Source organism: Talpa occidentalis, unplaced genomic scaffold (genome assembly GCF_014898055.3).
Source record: "Talpa occidentalis isolate TD23 unplaced genomic scaffold, MPIMG_talOcc4v2.1, whole genome shotgun sequence".
NCBI classification, from domain to species: Eukaryota; Metazoa; Chordata; class Mammalia; order Eulipotyphla; family Talpidae; genus Talpa; species Talpa occidentalis.
The window spans coordinates 19,548,804-19,572,783 of NW_026555331.1; the positions used below are offsets into that span (position 1 = coordinate 19,548,804).

Genomic DNA, 23,980 nt, shown 5'->3' on the forward strand with positions numbered 1-23,980 from the left:
GGTGACTTTTCCACTCTAAAGTCAATTTTCAATAATTCTGAATTTGTGGAGACTTCTGTGACCCAGGATGTGGTCTATTTTGATGAGTACTTTATGTGCACTTGAAAAGAATTGATAGTAACTAATTTTCTATTATTAAGAACTAGGCAGGTATAACTATTCCTGTCCCAAGTTGTAATACAACATCAGATCCTAAGAACAAAAACAGGAAAAAATTCAGAGCAGGAATATGCCCTTCACTGGTGTAACCACTGTCAGTTCTGCACAGGTATTTATTGAATGAGTAAACATTTGAAAAATAAGGAATAGGCAAAATGTCATTTGTCTGTCTCGTCCCATCCCTCCATCCAATGATGTTGAACTCTACATACTTCAACAAAGAGTCCTCATGTGGGCTTTTCTCCATAGTTAAGAATTGGCTCCTGTCTAAATGTGACCCTCAGAAAGAGGCAGAGCTCCGCAGCTGGATCCAGGAACTCATAGGCTTCTCTATCAACCCTGACTTCCAGAAAGGTCTGAAGGGTAGAATTATCTTATGAATGCTCATGAACAAGCTGGGGCTGGGCTCAGTCCCCAAGATCAGCAGCTACATGCAGTATTGGCACCAGATAGAAAACCATCAAAGCCATGGTTTGTAACAGGATGAACCCCGTGGACCTGTTTGTGGCCAGTGACCTGTTTGAGAGTGGGAACATGATACAAGCTCAGGTGTCTCTTCTCACCCCTGCAGGGAGGGTCAAGACATAGGGGCTACAGAGCAGTGCAGACAGTAGTGTCAGATATTCAGAGAAGCAGGAGCAGAACTTTGATGACAACACCATGAAGACAGACCAGTGTGACATCAGGCTCCAGATATTCACTAACAAGTGTGGTAGCCCATAGGGCATGACAGCTTATGGTATGAAAAGACATCTGTACGAGCCCAACAACCATATCCTGCTACCATGGACCAGTCAAATGTCAGTCTTCAGATGGCAACCAACAAGTGTACTAGCCAGATGGGCATGATGGCTCCTAGAAACTGGAGCCACATCTAAGTCAATAAACTGGGGACAGCAAGTGTGACAACTCCTCCATGTCCCTTCAGGGCACCAAGAGTCCCCAGGTTTTTGGCCAAGGCAGGCAGATGTATGACCCCAAATACTGCCCACAAGTTGCCATAGCCAGTTGGGATGCCACTACTGAGTGCCCAAGTTCAAGAGAGGCCCTGGAGTATCTGTCCAACTACTATGAGGAGGTGAGGGCTATGAGTTACACTTGTGTGTGGGAGCAGGGGGTGTTGTTGCCCTACATCATCACTTCATCTGAATCTTAAGATTTTTCTGGGTTTCCTTGTTTTTAATATGTGTCCTAGTGCTGCCAGGGGTCTTGTCAGGGCAGCATATTTCTCAGCAAGCTCTGGGCAGAGGTGTAAAGGGATGCGTAAGAAACCTAAGTCTTAAAATGATTTCTATTGCTTTTCCCTTTCTTCTCTTTTCTCTGGTGAACAGTTTGTGGTTTCTGTTGCCACAGATATTTCAGGCAGTTTAAACTAAAGAAATATAATGTGTGTGTGTGTGTGTGTGTGTGTGTGTTTTTCAGGAAATGGGATGGGCATGGTGGAGGAGGTAGCAGGAAAGAAGCAAATCCTCTGGGATAGGGCCAGACCACAGTCCTGAACTACCTTAGGTGTCATGAGACTGAATTTCCCCAATACTTCCAGACCACCAACCCTGGCCCTTCCTGGGGACCCAGTGGGAAAACTGAGGCCCAGATGTGACAGTGGAATTCTGAGTAGTTGAGGTAAAAAGACCCTTCCTTCCTTATACTTGTCCCTTTTCACCTTCCAATGACTGCACAGGAACCCCCCCCCCCCACCCCCGGCCTTCCAGGGGACCAGCCCTTATGAGATAATGTGAAATACTAACTATGAACCAAAAGCAATAAAACCTTTTTATGAAATAAAATGGGTTTTCTAAAGCTGTCAAGTATTCTTCTAAAGATTTGAGATTGATCACAGAATATGTCCTAAATCAGTGAGATTTTTACAGAATGTATCTGCATCATCCTTTGAAACTTTACCTAAAATAAATTTTTTGGTACTTTGCTTATGTAAATCCTACATGAAACTAATAGCTACAAGGGGATTTAGTGTGGTAATTCCTATCAAAATTCCCATGTTTTAATTAATTTCTATGTAATCAGATTAGAAACTGATAACTGAAATCGCATGAGACAAACTGCAATACCAACTCTCCACTAATTAACAGAATGACTTTGGACAAAATTGAGGTCTGTTTTCTAATGTGTATTGGGAGCTGATAGTTCATACTTCACAAAACTGGGAATAGGGACTAATTAAAAAAATTAGAAATGAAGAAATTTTATACATGAGACACTATACACTATGTAAATGTGAGTTATAATGCCATTATGATCAATCCCCTAATGGAGACACATACTAAATATAAAGTGGAAGCACTTTTTTTTTTAAAGATTTATTTTTTATGTAAGTATACAAGAGCTGGGGTACAGGCCAGAGGGTGTGTGTGTGTGAGTGTGTGTGTGTGTGTGTGTATGTGTGTGTAATACACTGCTGAGGGGAGCAGCGGGCAAGTCAGGAGACGTCTGCTGCGCCATGTGGGTTGCTCCCTGGCTGGCTTCGAACTCGAGTTGCAGTGGCTGCAAATAGCTTCATAGGTTAAACCCTTGTGCCACCAGGGAGGCCCCAGAAAGCACTTTTTTTTTTTTAAGATTTATTTATTTATACAAGAACCAGGGCACAGGCTAGAGGTGGGGGGGGGGGTGAGAGGATTCACCAGAGCCAGAGTGGGGTACAGAACAGGCAGTCTGACTGAAACACCCTGCTGAGGGGAACAGCGGGTGAGTCAGGAGAGGTCTGCTGCGCCATGTGGGTAGCTCCCTGGCCAGCCGGGAATCGAACCGGTGCTGCAGCGGCTGCGGACAGCTTCACAGCGCGGCGCCCAACCCCCTGCGCCACTAGAGAGGCCCCAGAAAGCACTTTTTAAAGCTCACTTCCGTCTTCAAGGTTTCAACGCGATGGAGGGGAACACTTGGCACGCAACAAGGCTCCCCTCGTGTGAGGCCAGAAAGAAGCAAAATATGAAGCCCCGCCCAGCCTTTCCCCAGCTCCGCCCCCCAAGCGCGACTCGGGCGTGACGTCACGTAGAGCGCGCACTTCCGCTTCCGGTCACTCACATTTCTCTTTCTTCCTGTCCGGCTGGAAAGATGGCGTCGCGCAAGGAAGGCGCTGGCCCCGCCACCACCTCCTCCAGCTCCTCCGCGGGCGCGGGAGGGAAGGGCAAAGGCAAGGGGGGCTCCGGGGACTCGGCCGTGAAGCAAGTGCAGATCGACGGCCTGGTGAGTGGGGTGCCCTCGGCGCCGGCCCACGTGGGGAGCGCAGTGCCGAGTCCGGTTCCTCTGACGCGCCTCCCGGCGGGTTTCCTCAGGGCTTAGTGAGTTTGAGTCAAGGTTTTTCCTAAAACCCTCTTATTCTGTCTTCACTTGTTGGTGGGGACACGCAGCAGCCTTCTCTGTCTTCTGATGGGAGAGCTGGGGACTGAGGGGGCTGAGGATAGGGGTGTCTGGGTGAGAGAGACAGGTGCTCGGGGTTTCATTCTGAGGCTCGGCGAGGGGACTTTCGGGGGTGCCCTTCTGGAAGACGAGTGGATGATGGAGAAGAGGGACGCATCTTGGACTCCAGGGCTTCTGGAAAGGGAGAGTGAGGCCGACTTCATTGCTGCCCTGCTGGGATCCGACATCTGTCATTTCCCATGTGGAGACTTATTTTGAGCCACTGTTGAGCCAGTGGTTGAGAGAGATACCTGGAGCCGCAGAATTGGAGGAAACATTTGCTTTGACTTTTTTCCTCATCTATGGATCTTAGAGAACCTTATGATTTGGGTTTTGTCTTCCTTCTATTTTCTGCTTGACACACTATGACAAAGTAGATTTTACCCCCCCCTTACCCCCCCACCCCCCCTTTGGGGCCACACGGTGTGGGCTTGATTCCCAACTATAAAGTTAATTGAATGATACTGGGCAAATTAATCTCTTTACCTTACTTTTCTCATCTGAGTTGTTTTGAGAATTGACTCAAATTCTCTATGTGTCATTAACTAAAATTGCTTGCTGTCACTATATAGTATCTCATCGTATGACTATAACACAATTTCCTCATCTATTTTTTTTAAGATTTATTTATACAAGAACCGGGGTACAGGCCAGAGGCACAGGGGTGGGGGGCAGGGTGAGAGGATTCACCAGAGACAGAGCTGGGATCAGAACAGGCAGATGACCGAAGACACTGTGAGGGGAACAGCCTGTTCTACAGGAGAGGTCGGCTGCGCCATGTGGATATCTCCCTGGCCTGCCAGGAATCAAACCCACACTGCAGAGGCCGCAGACAGCTTCACAGCACAGTGCTCAACTCGCTGCGCCACTGCGGAGGCCCGATTTCCTCATCTATTAGTGGACACTTAGCTGCTTGTTTTCTTTATGTGAAATGATATCTCAGTAGTCTTTTATTTTTTATTTTTTTTAAAGATTTATTTATTTACTTATTTATACAAGCCCTGGGTACAGTCATAAGCGCAGGAGGGTGAGAGAATTCACCAGAGCCAGAGCGGGGAGCAGAGCAGGCAGAAGGACCGAAGTACACTGCTGAGGGGAGCAGCAGGCGGCAGGAGGGGGTCTGCGCGCCCCATGTGGGACCCTCCTCCGGTGGCCGGGGAGCAGCCGGGGATCGAACCGGCGCTGCAGAGGCTGCGGGCAGCTTCGCAACCCAGCGCTCAACCGCTGCGCCACCGGGGAGGCCCTCAGTAATCTTTTAATTGTTCCATTCCAGTGTCTGTTAATATATGCTGTGGTTTCAGAGCTCATGCGATCATTTTGAATGGGGGAGTGACTCTTCATCATAGTCAAGGGGTGGTGTTCCTAGACAAGATCAAGCTAATTCTTCCTGTTGAACTTTTCATGTAAACCCATCTTTTCCTCCAAACCCACTTTGAATCTTATTCTATATACTTGATACTCAACAGCATGGCCCGTAGACCAGCAAGACAAGCAGCATTGGCCTCACCAGGTAGCCTGTTAGGAGTGCAGAAATACAGTATCTTAGAATCTCAGGACTCTCTCCTGACTTCTTATACTAGGAGACTTACAGTGTTTGAGAAGTACTAATCTTGTCCATACTGATCTCATCTTTTTCCTGAGCAGCTTGTGTAGCTCATATTGGCATGTGATCATAAACTGTTACTTAATGCTATACTGTTAATATTTTTCTTTTCTCGCTGAAATGACAATGATAAGGCTGAGGTATAAAACATTTTTAACTTCTATAGTTCCAGTGCTTAAAACCCATCGTCATTGAAATTTATTACCTTTTAAATTTTGTCCCCCCGCTTATGTAAAAATCATCTTATTGCTTAAAATTGTTGGCTACCTTATTCCCCCTTTATTGGAAGTAAGGTAAAGGATGTTATTAATAAATATAAAAGTCAGGGTTACATGTACTCTTTTTCCTTTCGGTATCACCTCAGATGTAAGCGCTCATGAACTTAATGCATAGTTTAAGAGGCCCCATTAGTTCCTTGACTATATCCTCTTTTATGCCCTTGTTACTTAGCAGAATTCTCTTGTTTATTTTTTGCTTGTCTTCTCATACTAAAATAACAACTTCTTGAAAGTAGAACTTGAGTCAGGTTTGTTTACTAAAATATTTCCAAGTGTATGGAACAGTGCCGGACACTCAGATAATGAGAATGAATTAATACCATCCCATGGTCTATAAATTTTCTTGAAAATGAATCATAAGGAAACTGGGCTAGCAGATGATTTGTAGAAATTAATAATAGGTTGAAGAGACAAGAACACAGGAGTGAGGCTAAGAGACTAGTTAGTTAGCTTTACAGACTAGATCATATGTCTCTTTTTAGGCATTAGTATTTGTAAGAAAAATCACTTGTTATTTAAGTATCTAGTATTTTTTTCAAAGATTTATTTTTTATTTATTTACCATAGAAGAACTGGGGTCTAGGACAGAGGTGTAAGGGATGAGAGGTTTCACCAGAGACAGAGTGGGGAGCAGAACAGGCGGATCTACTGAAATACACTGCTGAGGGGAGCAGCGGGAGAGACAGGAGAGGTCTGCTGCGCCATGTGGGTCAGCTCCCCACTGCCGGGGATCGAACTCATGTTGTAGAGGCAGACAATAGCTTGATAGTGCTGAGACTTAATCCCTTGTGCCACCATGGAGGCCTTAGGCACCTACTATTTGCAAGACCCTGTATAGGAAGGTTTTACTGGATTATGTATGATCCTCACAATAGCTTTGAGGGTAGATCTTACCTATAAATAAGATTCAGATCTAATGAGAAAATCTTGATGGAAGTGATTTGTGAATCAAAATGAGTAATTCACATTTGTAAAGGGATTCTACTAGACTTGACAGGTATACTGTGTGTGTGTGTGTGTGTGTGTGTGTGTATGATACTGCATGAATTTATAGAGGGTAGATTACAGCTTGCTTAACTCTATGAAATGGAAACCCCTATCTGGAATCCTAGTCTCAAGTGGAATATAGTTTGGTCTTTTTAAAAATGTTTTTATCAACAACAAAAACCTTTAGCTGCTGCTTGCAGTTTTCTGCCTTTACTGGAGAATAAATAAGTTGCTTTGCATGAAAATATTTCATTCAAACAGAATGAAACTCAAGCACCAAAACATTTACATTTTAGCCATCATGATTATAAATCTTTCCGAAGTGTATTGATAAGTTTCTGTTTCTTTAGAGAATATTGAACATAGTGGACTTACCCTTGTTCTGATGACTTAGTAATATTATTAAGAACATAATTTATTGCCTCATATTGGATAGCAGTTCTCAGAAATCCCTTGGGAGGTATTTACGTCTGTTTATTTTATAATAAATGTCCTGTGTCTTTGAATATTAGGTGCCTTGAATATTTTATCTTTCTAGTTGACTGCCCTTTTTTGTTGTTAATTTTATCTTTTATCTCTTTGCTTTCCAGCTTTTCATTTGCTATTGATGAAAAAGCAGATAAGCAGTTTTGTTAGTATTATTTCTAACATGAAACTAAAGTACATTCTGAATGAAGGTTAATTAAATATGCAGTCTGACATTTTGAGTGCTTATATGTTTTTTATTTGATAAGATGCTATTGCCTTTAAATAGTAGATAAAAACATTTGATATAGTTTAATGTATCTTAGGAGCTGATAGGACTTAGTGTGATTGTGTTTATTGTTAGTCATTCAGAAAAAATTAAGTTGCTTTTTTCTTTTTTTAAAGATTTATTTTTTATTTATGCAATAGCTGGGAGGCATGGGAGGATGAGAGGATTCACCACATACAGAGCAGGGAGCAGAACGGGTAGACGGACTGAAAGCACTGCTGAGGGGAGCAGCGGGCGCCAGAGGAGAGGTCTGCCATGTCATGTGGGAATCTCCCTGGCTGGCTGGAAATCGAACCCGCGCTGCAGAGACTGCAGGCACCCTCACAGTCCTGTGCTCAACCTGCTGCGCCACCGGGGAGGCCCTTGAGTTGCCTTTTTTTTTTTTTTTAATTTTATTTAATTTTATATATTTTTTACATCATTTTTCATTTTTGCAAAATGTATGCATTTTCATCTTGGTTATATTCCCCATACAATTCCTATCCCCTTTATTTTGACCCTAATCCCCCCTCTCCCCGCTCCACGTAGTGTGTGTCTGGTTTATAGTTGCTTGTTGATTTTGATTTTTATTTTATTATAGTCTTTTTCCTGATCCCTTATTTTGGTTTTCTGAATTTCTATTATGAGTGAGATCATCCGGTATTTTTCTTTTTCTTTCTGGCTTATTTCGCTGAGCATGATCCCTTCTAGCTCCATCCATGTTGCTGCAAATTGCATGAGTTTATCTTTTTTGATTGCGGAGTAATATTCCATTGTGTATATGTACCACATCTTCTTGATCCAGTGATCTATTTTTGGGCATTTGGGTTGTTTCCATAGCTTAGCTAATGTAAATAGTGCTGCTATAAACATAGGGGTGCAGGTGCCCTTTAGAATGAATGTTTCTGTGTCCTTTGGGTAAATACCTAGGAGTGGAATTGCTGGATCATATGGAAGCTCCATCTTTAGCAGGTTGAGGAATCTCCACACAGCTTTCCATAGTGGTTGGACCAGTTGCACTCCCACCCACAGTGCAGGAGAGTTCCTTTTTCTCCGCATCCTTGCCAGCATTTGTTGTAGCTAGTTTTTTTAATATTTGCCATTCTCACTGGTGTAAGATGGTATCTCATTGTAGTTTTGATTTGCATTTCCCTGATTACAAGTGATGGTGATGCTGAACATTTTTTCATATACCTGTTGTCCATTTGCATTTCCTTTTTAGCTCTTCTGCCCTTTTTTTTTTTTTTTTTTTAAGATTCATTTATTTATGCATATAAGAGCTGGGGTATAGGACAGAGATGTGGGGGGTGAGAGGATTCACCAGAGACAGAGTGGGGAACAGAACAGGCAGACTGAGTGAAACACACTGCTGAAGGGAGCAGTGGGCGAGACAGGAGAGGTCATTGCTACGTGGGTTGCTCCCTGGCCGCCCGGGGATCAAACTCGTGCTGCAGAGGCTGCGGGTTGCTTCATAGTGCAGTGCTTAACCCCTTGCGCCACCAGGGAGGCCCTTCTGCCCATTTTTTGACTGGATTATTTACTTTATTTTTGTTGCGTCTCTTCAGCTCTTTGTAGATTTTTGTGATTAGTCCTTTATCATTAGTGTTGTGTGCAAAAATTTTCTCCCAGTCGGTGGGGTTTCTCTTTGTTTTGGTTACTATCTCTTGCTGTACAGAAGCTCTTTAATTTGATGTAGTCCCAGCTGTTTATCTTTGCCTTCGCTATTACTACTTTGGGTGATGAGTCTTTAGAGATGTTGCTGAGGTGTATGTCATGTAGAGTTTTGCCTGTATTTCCTTCTATATATATTATGGTTTCAGGTCTTATGTCTCATTCTTTAATCCATTTTGAGTTAGTTTTTGTGCATAGTGTGAAGTAGTAGTCAAGCTTCTTTCTTTTGCATGTAGCAACCCAGTTTTCCCAGCACCATTTATTGAACAAACTTTCTTTGCTTCATTGCATGGTCTTTGCTTCTTTGTCAAAGATTAGTTGACTGTAAATCTGTGGGTTTATTTTGGGATTTTCTGTTCAGTTCCATTGGTCCGTGTGTCTGTTCTTGTTCCAATACCATGCAGTTTTGATGATTATGGCTTTGTAGTATAGTTTGAAATCTGGGCATGTGATGCCTCCATTCCCTTCTTTTTTTTTCAGGAGAGCTTTGGCTATTCGGGGTTTTTGGTGGCTCCATATGAATTTCATCAATATTTTTTCTATTTCTTTGAAGAATGTCATTGAAATTTTAATTGGAATAGCATTGAATCTGTAGATTGCTTTTGGTAGGATGGCCATTTTGATAACATTAATTCTTCCACTCTATGAGCAGGGGATGTCTTTCCATTTCTTTGTGTCGTCTTCTATTTCTTTTAACAGTGTTTTATAGTTTTCTTTGTATAGGTTCTTTACCTCTTTTGTTAGGTTTATTCCCAAGTATTTGATTTTGTTTGTTTCAAAAGGGATGGTTTTCTTGATTTCTTCTTCAGATATATTGTTTGTGTATAGGAAGGCTGCTGATTTTTGTGTGTTGATTTTGTATCCTGCTATTTTACTAACTGATTAATTAGTTTTTCTGTGGAGTTTTTGGGGTTTTTTATGTATATTATCATATCATCTGTGAATAGTGATAGTTTGACTTCTTCCTTCCCTATTGTGATTCCTTGTATGTCTTTCTTGTTTGAGTTGCTTTTCAGTGTCATAAAGGTGATAAGTCCTGGAGCTTGAACTCAAGTCACATCTTGCTATCCTTGATCCATTCAGCCTTCCATTATTACAGCTACTTATAACTACTTCAGATATTGTGAGGGCCTTAATAGATGTTAATTTTTATATGCCAGGTACTATTTGGAGTACTTTATTAATATTGTATCATTGGAGCCATAAAACAACACTTTGCTGTAGAGACCATTATTATCCCTATTTTACAATGAGGAAACTCTGGTGCATATAGATTATGTGACTTGATTAATATGGGGGGGGGTTAGAAGTAAAGGTATTCACAAAATAGTCATTGTTTCTTGCTCAAGCAGCAGGAAGTGTATTTTCTAGAACTTAGGTCTCATATAGACCTATAACATTAATATGTCCTAGATAGCTAGTATAGATCTTCCCTGGGTTATGATGGTTAAACTTATGATTGTTTAACTTTATGATGGTGCAAAAGGAATACACATTCAGTAGTAATTGTATTTTGAATTTTGAAATGCAGTCTCCTCCTGGGCTGCCCATATACAGTATGATAATTTCTCATGATGCTAGGCAGTTGGCAGCCACTTGCAGCTTCCAGTCAGCCACCCAGTCATGAGGGTAAACAACTGATACACTACAGACATTTTACTTTTAGTACAATAATGAATAAATGACAAGATATTCAACTTTAATATAAAATAGGCTTTATGTTGTGATTATGCCACCTGTAGGCTATTGTAAAGCACGTTTATGCTAGGGTAGGTGAAACTGTTTGCTAGACTAAGTGAATGCTTTTTAAATTAAATGCTTTTTTTGACTTAAGATAGTTCTAAGTTTGTCATTCTAGATTTATAAAGCTAAATGAAGTCAATTTAGTGAATATTCTCAAATTTGGAAAAAGGCACATGTAACCTATGGATTACACAGATGAAGATACTGGGGATTTTACATTGAGGAAGTTAGGAGGTATATAGGGACTGTATGGGGACTACTGGTAGGTATCGCTAAATGAGGTACTTTAACTTGTTGTTAGTAAGCAAACTAAGTCATCTGACGTTTCCATTCATGATGCTTCCAAGATTTGGATAACTCTGTAGATACTCTGGACATTGTTCCTTTCCCTTTAGGTCAGATGACTTACTGAAATCCATTGCTTTTTTCCAAAAACTTTTACAGTTTTCCAATATTTGTGTATATACACTAGTGATGAAAAGCTTTATAAGTGTTGTTTCTCATTGCTGTCTTGGGAATAATTTAAGGAGTCTAACATACACAGTATTCTCATGGAGGAGATGGTTTGATAAATCAATTGGCATCTCTGGATCTTAGTTCTTACTGCTTTAATATGAGGACAATGCATGGCCTTCCTGCCATAATTAGCAGAAACAATACATATAATTTCCTGTGATGTTTATTCATTGTTTATATAAGTTTTGTACTGGTATTGATTTTTTTTTTAATTTTATTTTTATATTCCCCATACAATTACAACCCCCTTATTTTGACCCCAAGCCCTCCTTTCCCCGCCCCCACCCCCCATCGACTATTTCTGGTTCATAGTTGTTTGTTGATTTTGATATTTTCTTCCTTATAGTTATTCTTTTTCCATGTCCCTTATTTAAGTTTTCTAGATTCCTTCTATGAGTGAGACCATCCGGTATTTTTCTTTTTCTTTCTGGCTTATTTCGCTGAGCATGATCCCTTCCAGCTCCATCCATGTTGCTGCAAATTGCATGTGTTTGTCTTTTTTGAATGCTGAGTAATATTCCATGGTGGTATTGATTTTAATAGTTGGTATTAGATATAGTGAGATTCCTATCTGGATGCCTTACCAAGTGAATGGAATGGAATGAAAATTTTACTTTAGTTGTTGTCATAGGTCTGGCCTGGATGAAGTGGTATATGTTATTCCTCCAATGCCTATTTTAACATTAAAATGTGTGGATGCACACATTTTACGTCCATACTACTGGTTTCTTAGATATAATGTTAATTGTTTGCTTACAAATTTTGTTCTTTTGCATATCTAGGATTTGAGGAGTTTGGCCGAATAACTCCAAGTATTTTCAATCTTGGCAGCATTTTTCTTGACTTACCCAGATACTGGACTAACCTTGATACTGGGGAGAAAAACCTTTGCAAAGCTTGACTATGATGAGGGTCTTTGCTAGTTCTTATTTTTATTTTATTTTATTTTATTTTATTTTAAGATTTATTTATACAAGCACTTGGTACAATCAGAAGCACGGGAGGGTGAGAGAATTCACCAGAGTCAGAGCGGGGAACAGAACAGGCAGACTGATGAAATACACTGCTGAGGGGAGTAAGGGGCGCGGCAGGAGAGGTCTGTCGCGCCCTGTGGGACCCTCTCCGGCAGCCGGGTGAAACGGTGCTGCAGAGGCTGCGGGCAGCTTTGCAGCCCAGCGCTCAATCGCTGCGCAACCAGGGAGGCCCTAATTCTTATTTTTAAAGTGAGATATTTACACTTTTACTTTGTGAAGTCTGCCATAGTTCCTGAGATGAAAATTTCTGGTATTAACATGTACATGAAAAAAATGGATTGCATTTGCTTTTCTCTTGGCAGTTAGTTTATAATTTTGTTTTTGTAAAATATTATTTCAGTTTTGCTACTTGGATACTATTTCACTTAGCAGAGTATCAGAAAATATTTTTAAAGTTATCAGGAAAAAACTATTTTTTTCCATAAACTACTATTTATATGCAGTAGTTTATATAAAATGGTTATACTCTGAAAGCTAAATTTAATAGCACAGTACAGTGTAACTTATATATCTGTCTATTTGATGATAAACTTTTGAAACTGAAATGCTGAGATAGATATTGGCATATACCAGAGTGGTATTCTGAATTTTTGTTGATGTTGGTGCCAAGCCCAAGGGGGGAGGATTGAATGAGCAAAATAATAACTCAGTATTATGGTAATGGTAACTCAGTATTAACTTAGTGAAAAGTTTTTAACCCTTTAAGTGTGAATATTAGCTATATTTTGATATAAAAGCTTAAGATTTTTATTCCCCCCCAAATAATATCTGACTAGTCCCCAAGTGCCTCAGGAATTCATTGAATCCTGATTATTGCTGTATTTTCTTTCTCATTACCTTCTATACCTTTTATCCTGCCACTAACTAGTTTCATTTCATTGAAGTAGCAAATATTTATCTGTGGCACAGTAGGAATGTGCTAAAATGTGAGTTGTGTTTTTTTTTTTTAAGAAGACAAAAACATTGTAAGAAAAGATTGGAGAAATCACAATCATGAAGAAAATCAGTTTTAAGTTTATAGCATGAAGTTGGGTGGCAATATTGAGGTTTTAGGGTTTACTTTTAGTGTTATTTTTCTATTTTGATAAATAGTAGTTGAAGTTAATGGGTTTAAAGGTTATGCATTTTTAAGTATTTTAAATTTGTTGCCAGATTGCTTTCCAGAATAGTTATATAGAGAGTAGTTTCCTTTTCCACTTACAGAATTTGGGTACTATTGCCAACTGAAAGTTGTTATTTTAAAAAAATCAGTCTTTATTTAAAAAATTAAATTTGTATGTTAGTATTGTATGTTAGTATGATTGTTACACTCATTCAACTCAATAAATATTTCCCCTCTGATAGAAGGAAATATCACCATCTGCCCAAATTACCTAGGCTCTTGGTATCATCTTTGATTGTTCCAAAGGGTTTCATTGGATTCTCTTAAGATCACTTAAAGTTTTTTTAGTTTATAACACAATTTATGTCAATACTATTCTTTTTTTGCTCTCCTTTCTGACTGATGCAGAAGCCTCATGACTGGTCATACAGATTCCATTTTGTACTTGGCTGTCACACACAATGCTGCTGAGTAAATAAAAGGTTTGATTTAAGGGTATCCTTTAAAGTAATTAAAACCAAAACCTTTTCCTTTTGGATAGAATAAAACTCCTGATTTACATTTTGTGTAGAAATTCATAGTTTTCAGTTTTGGTCTGAAGGACATCTTGAGGAAAAAGAGAGTGAATAATCAATTCATAGGGTTACTGTGGTTCACTTTTTTTTTTTTTTTAATAGCTGCATGCTTTATTTATTTATTTATTTGTTTGTTTGTTTGTTTATACATGCACTGGGTACAGTCAGAAGCTCGGGAGGGTGAGAGAATTCACCAGAGCCAGAGCGGGGAGCAGAACAGGCAGAAGGAATGAAGTACACTGCTGAGGGGAGCAGCGGGCGGCAGGAGAGGTCTGCGCGCCATGTGGGACCCTCCTCCGGTGGCCGGGTAGCAGCCAGGGATCAAACCGGCGCCGCAGAGGCCGCGGGCAGCTTTGCAACCCAGCGCTCAACCGCTGCGCCACCGGGGAGGCCCTGTGGTTCACTTTTTATACAGAAGAAGTGAAGCCTTTAAATGTATTCAACCTATTTAAACATAGTCATCACACTGAGAAATACAGGCACTTGGTCCTCAAATCAGAAGTCAAAAAGGGGTATGTAGTAAAAAGAAACTTTGTTTCATCCCTATTATCAACCATCTCCTTTCCAGAGGCAATCACAGTTATTCTTTGTTAAGATTTATTTTAGCTGTGCTGGATCTATTTTAGCAGTGCTGTCTGTTGCTAAGGAAGCAGAAACAAACTAATTGAAGTGCCCTCAAGTCATTTAAAGAGCTTCTAATTAAGCAGTGGTCCATACTCCTAAATATAATGAACTTAAGATGTATCAGGAAGTAGACAACTCAGGACAACTTTGAATTGTTTTTGTTTGTATGAGAGGCAATGAACTTTTTTCCAGCTAAGGCTTTCATTATTGATTTTACTTTAGAAAAATTACCTTTCACTTACATGTGGGAAAATTCGCAAGTTAGTTACATATAATGAGTTGGAAAAGTAAGATTTTAATGTTACTAATTAAAGATCCTTTACATTAATATTTAATTGTAATTATACATTTTTATGTTCAACTGCATCATTGTAATGTCATAACTACTTATTTTGATGAGCACTGCAGTTCTTTTGAATTTCTTTTTCATTTTTTAAAGATTTCTTTCTTTATGCATACAAGAGCTGGGGTATAGGCCAGAGAGGATTCACCAGAGGCAGAGTGGGGAGAAGAGCAGGTGGATCCACTGAAACACACTGCTGAGGGGAGCAGCGGGCGAGACAGGAGAGGTCTGCTGCGCCATGTGGGTATCTCCCTGGCCAGGGATCAAACTATGTTTCAGTGGTTGCTGATAGCTTCATAGTGCTGAGACTTAACCCTTTGAGCAACCAGGGAGGCCCCTCTTTTGAGTTTTTTGAGGCTACATTGCCCTTCTCCCCCTTCCCCAATAATTACTTATCTTTGAAAATGTAGGCCATCAGTGAGCATTAGATCCAAAAGAATAATAATGAAATGTGCTCTTTCAACTGAAATATTATAGAGATAATGCTGAGTAAATGTATTGGAGCATTCTAATGATTCCCTTATGTGTCCGCAGCAAAATATCTTTTTTTTTCCCTACTTAAATTTCTTTCACATCAAAACTTAACAGCATCGATTTAAAGCCTATTTATTATTTGACTCAGTCAGTTATGAAATGGAACCCTCATCCCACTTGACCATAAAACGTGTTAAATTTAAGACTAATGCAGTGTTTTGCTCTTTGAATTTACATTTTGGCAATAACTACTGTCTTTCTTCAGTGCTAGAAAAAAATGATGTAGGCTTAACCAAATAAGAAGACTGCCAAGTTCACAGATCAGTCAGTCAAAGAAGCCAAAATTACATGAAAGTCTAGATATTGACTTTACAGAATATACTAAGGGGAGATTTTGTGGCATTAGTTTTTTTGAGACTGAAATTCTTCTACAGTAATAGTTGTTCTTTGGCACTGATTGATGTGAGAAATTCAGGTTGGGGATCTTACCTCCCAGAATCTTCAAAACTGGAGTAAAGCCAGCTAGGAACCCTGCATCCTGCCTGGCCTCTTCTTCAACTGGTGAAGCACTGGGACAGTGTGGCTTTCTCTTTTTATTTCAGATTTTTAAGAAAGTTGGAGTGTAACTGGTCCTTGTTTTTAGTAAATAAAGTGATGTATTTAAGGTAAATTGCATGTAAACATACACAGATACATGTTTATACAATATTTTGAATACATTAATCTCACTCTTGATTTTTAAATGCAGATTAAAAAGATCTTGTCCTGAAACTCTGTGGTTTGGGTTGTTATAGGAACTAATTCTAGGTCTAGATAACTGATAAATCTTAGTTAAAATAGAAATTTGATATGAGGTAGTTGATTTTTAATGTTATAATGTACATTTTATGAGACTGAAAAAAATCTCAAAGGAATGAACTTATTCAATGATATGCTCTTATCCACTCACTTAAATATTTGTTGGTTGGATAGATGGATGGATGGATGAAAGAAATTAAGTGAAATGGTTAATGTAGTAGTAGCAGTATTGGTAACAGTGAACATTTACTAAGGATTGAGTAGGTGTACTGTGTGCTGCATAATTTTGGCAGATTATTTTTAATCCATGCAGCAAATGCCATGAGAATAGGTAGTGACTGATACAGCTCCATGGCAGGAAGGCGAGACTAGGTAACTTATGAACTATGGCCATAGAGCCAGCACACAAAATTTGCTTTGGATTCTAATGCCCAGTCTCTCAGTGCCTGTGCTGTGATTTCACTGTCCATGTAGATGGGAGCTTCATGTTCACATATATTCTCTTAACGGTTGAGTTTTAAGCTTTTACTGTTTTCTCCCCCAGATGTTATTTTTCCCTGTAAAGAATTAAGACTACTTTCTTGAGTTACTGTATGCTAGACAACAAATGAATTAGATTAGCAAATTTTGGGACTTCAGCTGGTCTTAATCATTAGATATAATAATTTATTGTTGTTAGACCATCGATAGGACTGAGAATTCAAGGGCTTCTGCCTCCTTAAGACATTTATTTTTACTTCTTTGAAAGCTGCAGTTTCAGAATAGAAACAGAACTAAGAGAATGGTGATCAGACTTTGGTCAAATTCATCTATTGAGATAATGTTATGTTTTGAGTAATATAAATTAAGAATTGTTAATTATAAAATTTGAATATTCAACTTCTGGAGATGGCAGAGAACTCTACTTGCTTGTTACAGAGTCTGTAAACCAGTGCTGCCCAGCGTGTGGGGAGTGGTTCAGACACTGCTTACTGTCTGCGTGAGCTAGCACAGGATTGACACTGTGTTCAGAAATTTATAGCAGTTCACTGTGCTGTGATTGCCAATCATGTGGTCCCTGGGCTTGTGTTTTCTCTGCCTTAAAAAAAATTACACTTTTCTTGTAAGTAGCTTTTACTCTTTTACTAAAATATTGGTCTTTGGTGGATTGAAGGAAAATGAGTTCTTTACCACTGATAGCTTGAGAAACACTGTTATGAACTATTCTTATTTTTATTTTACTGAATACCATTTTTGTATAATCATAGCCTTAATAATTTTGAATAGAACCATTTCTTAAATACCATTGTGATCACAAAATACCACTAGATTTACTTTTTTTTTTTTTTGGTAAAATATTTTAATAATTTCAACATTTATCTGAGCTGTTTAAAAGATGAACAAGTAAGGGCCTCCCCGGTGGCGCAGCGGTTGAGCGCTGGGTTGTGAAGCTGCCCACAGCCTCTGCAGCGCCGGTTCGATCCCCGGCTGCTCCCTGGCCACCGGAGGAGGGTCCCACGTGGCGCGCAGACCTCTCCTGCCGCCCGCTGCTCCCCTCAGCAGTGTACTTCGGTCCTTCTGCCTGCTCTGCTCCCCACTCTGGCTGTGGTGAATTCTCTCACCCTCCCGCGCTTCTGACTGTACCCAGTGCTTGTATAAATAAATAAATCTTTAAAATAAAAAAAAGATGAACAAGTAAATTCAGTGTTTGCTTACTGTAGATGCAGATTGCAGTCTGAGCATTTCTTGTGAGTTCTCCTTTATTAAAGGGAAGGTTAAAAATGATAGTTGGTTTAGTTTTAACAGTTTAAAACTGCTTATGTTCCTAATGACTTTAACTAGGCTTTCAGCAGGTCCTTTTTATGTCTGTTTCAGGGACAGTAGGAAAATATTGCTTATCCTGGTGAAGATGTATTGCCATAAGTTTGCACAAGTTTTGAATTGCTATTTTGCTGATTTGTAATTAACATGTGGGCTTTTCTTAAACAGACATCTCTGTTGAAAACCAGTCTATGTATCCATAAATTGTCTTCATTCACCTCAGCGGTGTGTGCATATGCATATTTTCTGGTATGTTGTATATTTGTGTCCAATGACATCTAAATAGGGTTGAATAGTAGCTGTCTTGACAGGAGATTACAATTTAAAGTCAGCAGGTGCTCAAAGTTATTGTGTGTGGATATTTTTTCTTTTCCTCCTTTCAAGTCCTATAACCAGGTTTCATTCAGTCCATAGTTTACTAACATACCCAGAGGAACATGCTACAATTTGTTATGTCCACAGTTCTGTCAATAATTGCTATATTTTAAAATCATTTCCATAATTTATTTTCTTTTTAATAAAATTCATACTCATAACTATCACAAAGATTCATAAAAGAAAAGGTGGTTAAGTCTTTCAGCACCATTCTTATTTATACTAACATAAAAGCATAAGTGCACTAAATGTCTGATTGGTTTTTATTACTATTAATTTTTTTAAAGATTTACTTATGTATGCATACAAGAACTGGGGTACAGGCCAGAGGTGTGGAGGTAAGAGGACTCACCAGAGTAGGGAACAGAACAGGCGGATTGACTGAAATACACTGCTGAGGGGAGCAGTGGGTGAGTCAGGAGAGGTCTGCTGTGCTATGTGGGTTGCTCCCTGCTGGGGATCGAACTAGTGCTGCAGTGACTGTGGATAGCTCCATAGGTTGTGTCTTAACCCCTTATGCCACCCTTTTAAAACTGTTTTTAACCATTTGGTTGTCATGGATCTCTTTGGGATTCTGACAAATACCACAAACCTTTTCTCCATGTAAATGCCTGTAAGCGCATAGACACAAAATCATTGCCTATGATTGTAGGAGGTTCTTAGAGCTCTTTGAATTCATCTGAGCCTTCAGGTTTGAATTTTTGCTTGTAGAGCTTACACACTTTGAGAAGTATACTTGTTAATGTTTTTACAATACATTTTTTTTTCTAGCCATGTCTCTGTGTGTGTGAGAGAGAGAGAAAGAGAAACACTTAAACATTTATCCAATTTCTGATGAATTGGTTTTCTGTAAGCAAAGTTTTCCAGGTAACTAAAATTATTAATTATATAACTAATTTCATTAAATTCCCAAATACTTAAAAGTAGAAAAATTCTGAATGTTAATTTTTTAATCTACGCTTATTACAAACTTGAATTAGTACGGAATTCATAAAGAATAAGTGAACTATAATGCAAGGATATAAAATATAATAATGTAGGGATAAACTGTAGTAGGGGTTCTTAATGTAATTCTTTGGATCTTACAGCATTTCAGGGGGTTTTTTGACTCTGAAATTGAGATTTGGTAAAAATATGAATTATTTTACATCAGACTTTTAAAGGGTGTATAGATTTTTTTTACATCAGACTTTCAAAGGGTATATAGATTTTTTAAAAGTTATTGTATTATTTATACACAATAATTATATACAATTATTTGTACAGTTATTTTAAATGTACAGTTTGATAAATTTAGTAGTTGTAAAGATTTGTATAACGACACCACAGTCAAGATGTAAAATACTTGTCTCACATAAATATTATGCTCTAGTTCCTAGCACTTGGGGATTATATCTAGGTCTAATGAATCTTGGATGCTGCTACATTAACTCATAGGATGAATGTGCCGATTGTGTTTTCTCTTCTAGCTTGGCTGGCTATTTAAGCTATACTGTAGTAGAGGGGGTTGAGGTACTTCAAACTGTTCTGAAATTCCAGATTGATTTCTTAAGTAGTATACTTTCAACTCTGAACTTCATTAGAGTTGTTACCTTTATTGCAGGAATTTTGGGTGGTAGCTTCAGAGGCATCGGTTTGTCAATTAAAGGTTGACCCTGACACTGATACGTATTTAGAAATATTGCTGATTAAAAACCATGGTCAATCGTTCCTAAAGGGAATTTCATCAGCAGAAATTATATGAAGTTGCTAGTACTGAATTATGCAATGTATCTTAAGCTGTAACATACCAGTGCTTTTAGTAAAAACATAAAAAGTGGTGCCACTTCCCTCCTAGTGTTTATCCTTAGACCTTTTTGTTTCTCTAAAATACAACTTGTATACTTTATGAAAAGCAAAATATTAGCCATTTATTTAAAAGATTTGAAACCCATACTTTTGGCATGTATTCTCTTCACCTGGCTGCATAAGGCCTCATGACTGACTTCTTGTTCTTCAGTTCTCTACCCAGTGTCATCTTGGAGATGACCCTAGTTAGGTTACCTCAGTTGCACATTTTCCTTTTTATTTTCCTCATAGTGCTCTTCACAGTCTGTAGTCAAATTAATTTTCTTTATTGTCATTCTGAAACAGTGGTTTCAAAGTGTGAGTGAGCATTTTCAGCACTCTCAGAGGGTCTCTGAGATTTAAACTATTTTCATAATAATAAACATTGTCATTTTACTCTTATTCTTTTATGAGTGTTTAATGGAGATTTCCTGCTACATAATGTGTGATGTAAAAGACTGAATGCAGAAGTAGGTATGAGAATCCAAGTATCTGCTATTAAACCAGACATTAATGAGATGTACAAAAATGTAAAACAATGGCATTCTTCTCTTTTCATTAAAATTTCTTTTTTGAGACTATTATAGAGAAATGTGAAACTAGGTCTCTATCGTCATTAAATTTTTTTGTTTTGGAAAATTAAGGTTTCATAAGAATGTAGCTTATATTAGCATGTAATGTGTTTATTATTTTTATTTCATAAATAAATATTTTAAACATTTTTTAGTTTGAATTTCTAATATGTAAATTATCAACATAAAAGTGCTTTGGGGTCCTCAGTAATTTTTAAGTATGTTAAGGACCCTTTGACCAGAAAAAGGTTCATGCTTGCTGTTTTAAAATATGAGCCCCTAGAAATAAAGACCTTATGTGTCTGTAGTTTCATATTCCCCAGACCTGCAGATGTATGTAACTGACTTGTAGAAGTCATTCAATAGCTACTTAGGGGAATGGATTTAATGAGTGAACAAAAGAAGCTGAAATCAACAGAAGTCTGGTGTTCCTGTGCAGGGATTCCGAGTCTGTGTTAAGACTGGTCTTTGCGGATGTCATGTTTTTAGAAAATTATTCTAATTCATCAGAAAGTATAATCTTTATTTTAACTTGGTAGGGAGCTGACAGTTTTTGATATGATTTTGAGAAAGTGATCTTAGAGATTCTGCTCAATCTTCCTTACTGGAAGGTTGGAAGATTTTTTTTTTTTTCATTCTTTATGCTTACTATTTAAAATTTTCAGTTATTGACATAATTTATTTGGATATTTTTAATTGGTATTTATATTTTATCCTATAATACTGAGGATACTTTCTGTCTTCAAAGTTGCTTTTAGCCTTTGTTGCGTTTAGCCTTTTGGTCAAAGTAGGTTTCAATTTTAAAAAGCCAGGCACTTTAAAAAATAGTGTTGTGTTCATTAGAGATTACAAAATAGTCTGCCTTGCTCTTTCCAGTCACCTTCTCTGAATAATGAATACACAGTAGAAGCGGGGAAAATGATTTCCCTAGGCTAACTTTAGATTCATCTGTTTACTATCCCGCAAGGTGCGATTCTTTTTTTAAGATCTGCCCGATCTAGAACATCGGAATCTCAGAAAACTGGGTACTCTTCTAGTAAAACCTGGCCTATTTGGAGAATAACACTTAATGTGCAGGGCAAGGCAAGTAGTAGGTTAATTAGTATTTAGACTCAGAATATGATACTGTATGAGGGAAGGATAGAAGAATTTGGTAATTTAGGTTTCTGCTGGCCAGTTTCTGTCCTTGAGACATAAGTTATAGGAAAATATTCATTTACCCACTCATCTATAGCATAAAAGAACCTGATATGCTCAAATTCATGAGCATTCTTAACTATAGGGTCAAGTCATGTAACACTTTTTTTTTTTTTTAATTTTCTATTTTTTTTATTTTATTTATTTATTTTTAATAGAGGCATGTTTTATTTATTTATATATTTGTTTGTTTGTTTTTTGTTTATACATGCATTGGGTACAGTCAGAAGCGTGGGAGGGTGAGAGAATTCACCAGAGCCAGAGCAGGGAGCAGAGCAGGCAGAAGGACCGAAGTACACTGCTGAGGGGAGCAGCGGGCGGCAGGAGAGGTCTGTGCGCCATGTGGGACCCTCCTCTGGTGGCCGGGGAGCAGCCGGGGATCGAACCGGCGCCGCAGAGGCCGCGGGCAGTTTCGCAACCCAGCGCTCAACCGCTGCGCCACCGGGGAGGCCCTAACACATTTTATTCTGCTGCAGAACACTTGAATGCTTCTGGCATTACCTTTCTTGTTTCTATACAAATAGGACCTGACTTCCTCTTATTTGGGGTGGTATGTGTGCGTTTATAAAATGTTTACATTTGGGTCATTTCTAAATGTACTCACTTTTCTGCATCATAAAGAGTCTTAAAACAACACACTGGTTAATCCCTTGTGTCCATTGTGATCACCTGAAGAATTGCGACAGAACCAAGGAAGACTGGCCTATGTTCCCTCACTAAAAGTTAAATGCAGTGGGGTGTTAGAATCACCTAGAGAACCTGAAAACAAAAAGGAAGGAGAACTTTCCAAAACCCAATATAGGGATTGCAGTCAGATCAGTCATACTGAATTTCAGAGAGCAGGTTCAAACATCAGTAAATTTTAAATACTTTCAATTCTGTGATTTTAAATACGGTGAAGACTCCTCTTGATCTGTTTTAAAAAGCTCCCTGGTCATTTTGATAAAGTGAAAATAAGTTACATAAAACTCCTGAGTAAGTGGGGTTATCTGTGATATTTATAAACAAAATAAGAGCATGTTTTTGTTTTGAAGAACTTTAAAGCTTTCCATGTGTCTGCTTTTAAAGGAGGAACAGGAAGCATGCATCAATAAACAGGATTAATTAAAAATAGATCAGCACTGTTTTATGGACAGAGGCACATAGTTGAGTGAATGGGGAAGAAAATACTAAAGACAGATGAGTGGGGCTGAAACAGGACTTACGTGGTGGAACATTCCCATCTTGTGGCTGGTGAGAATAGTGCTGCTGCAGATTAAATGCTGGATTGTATTCTTGCAACTCGTGCTTTGCTGTTGAGCTTGTGGACTTTAGTGATCTGGGCACAACAACATTTGACTATCAGTAGTATTCCCTTGGTATTGCTGCCTGACTCTGTAGCCCTACACAGAACATTTCCTGCTCTATGCACAAAATTCTGCTTCTATAACCTGGTGATTGGAACTTGAACTGTTGCCACTGCATTCTCTCTGTTCCAACCTTGTATTGTAAGTATGTTTGGAGCAACTAAAGTTAACTTCATTTTTGTGAAGTCATTCGAAGTACCTTGTTGTCAGAAGTTAGGCCTTACCTCCCTGATTTAATTATTCTGTGTCAGATGATCTGTTTCCTCTTCTGTAAAATGGGAAACTAATTTTACTGACTTCATAGAGTGGTTATGAGGGCTAAATGAGTAAGACACTGAGTGGAGCTTGGTATGTCATAAGTGATGGATGAGTGTTTACCATTCATTCTTTCAACCTTTAAGGTACCTTATTGTGCCACTTCTGTGTAACACTGTGTGTAGAGTGTTTGTATGGTGAGTAATACATCCCTTCATTTTTGTGAGAACATTTAAGAGGGAAGACTGAGCAAAACATGGATTCTATCTCATTTATAAATACTGGCAACCTATGGAATGTTTTAATATAGTCAGCAAATCCTTGATTGTTTATTGTCTATGTCAGCTAGTTACTTCTGATCAGGGGTGTCCTTCTGATACTGAAGTGGCTTCTACTTTCAAGTTTGTGATGTAGTTCTGCATTTTTTGAACTAAAGGATTGAGATTTTAGTGTGTTGCAGGAAATGGGAAGGCCGTAAAATGTCAAAATGAAGAATGAATCTGCTTGGTTTCAATAAAAATGGTGTTTTATTTTTTTCTGAGTCATTTCATCAG

The 23,980-nt window shown here is 38.7% G+C and overlaps 1 protein-coding gene and 1 pseudogene across 1 annotated transcript in view; both read left to right on the forward strand.

The window, feature by feature from the left end:
* Positions 1-314: 314 nt before the first annotated feature.
* On the forward strand, positions 315-1,315 carry LOC119249414 (calponin-2-like; annotated as a pseudogene).
* Positions 1,316-3,199: 1,884 nt separating this feature from the next.
* EIF3H (eukaryotic translation initiation factor 3 subunit H) overlaps positions 3,200-23,980 on the forward strand; it is a 94,245-nt gene continuing 73,464 nt past the window's right edge. The window contains exon 1 of the mRNA XM_037502499.2: positions 3,200-3,360. Coding sequence (XP_037358396.1) covers positions 3,229-3,360 — 132 coding nt within the window. The 5' untranslated portion in view covers positions 3,200-3,228. The remainder of the gene's footprint in view (positions 3,361-23,980) is intronic.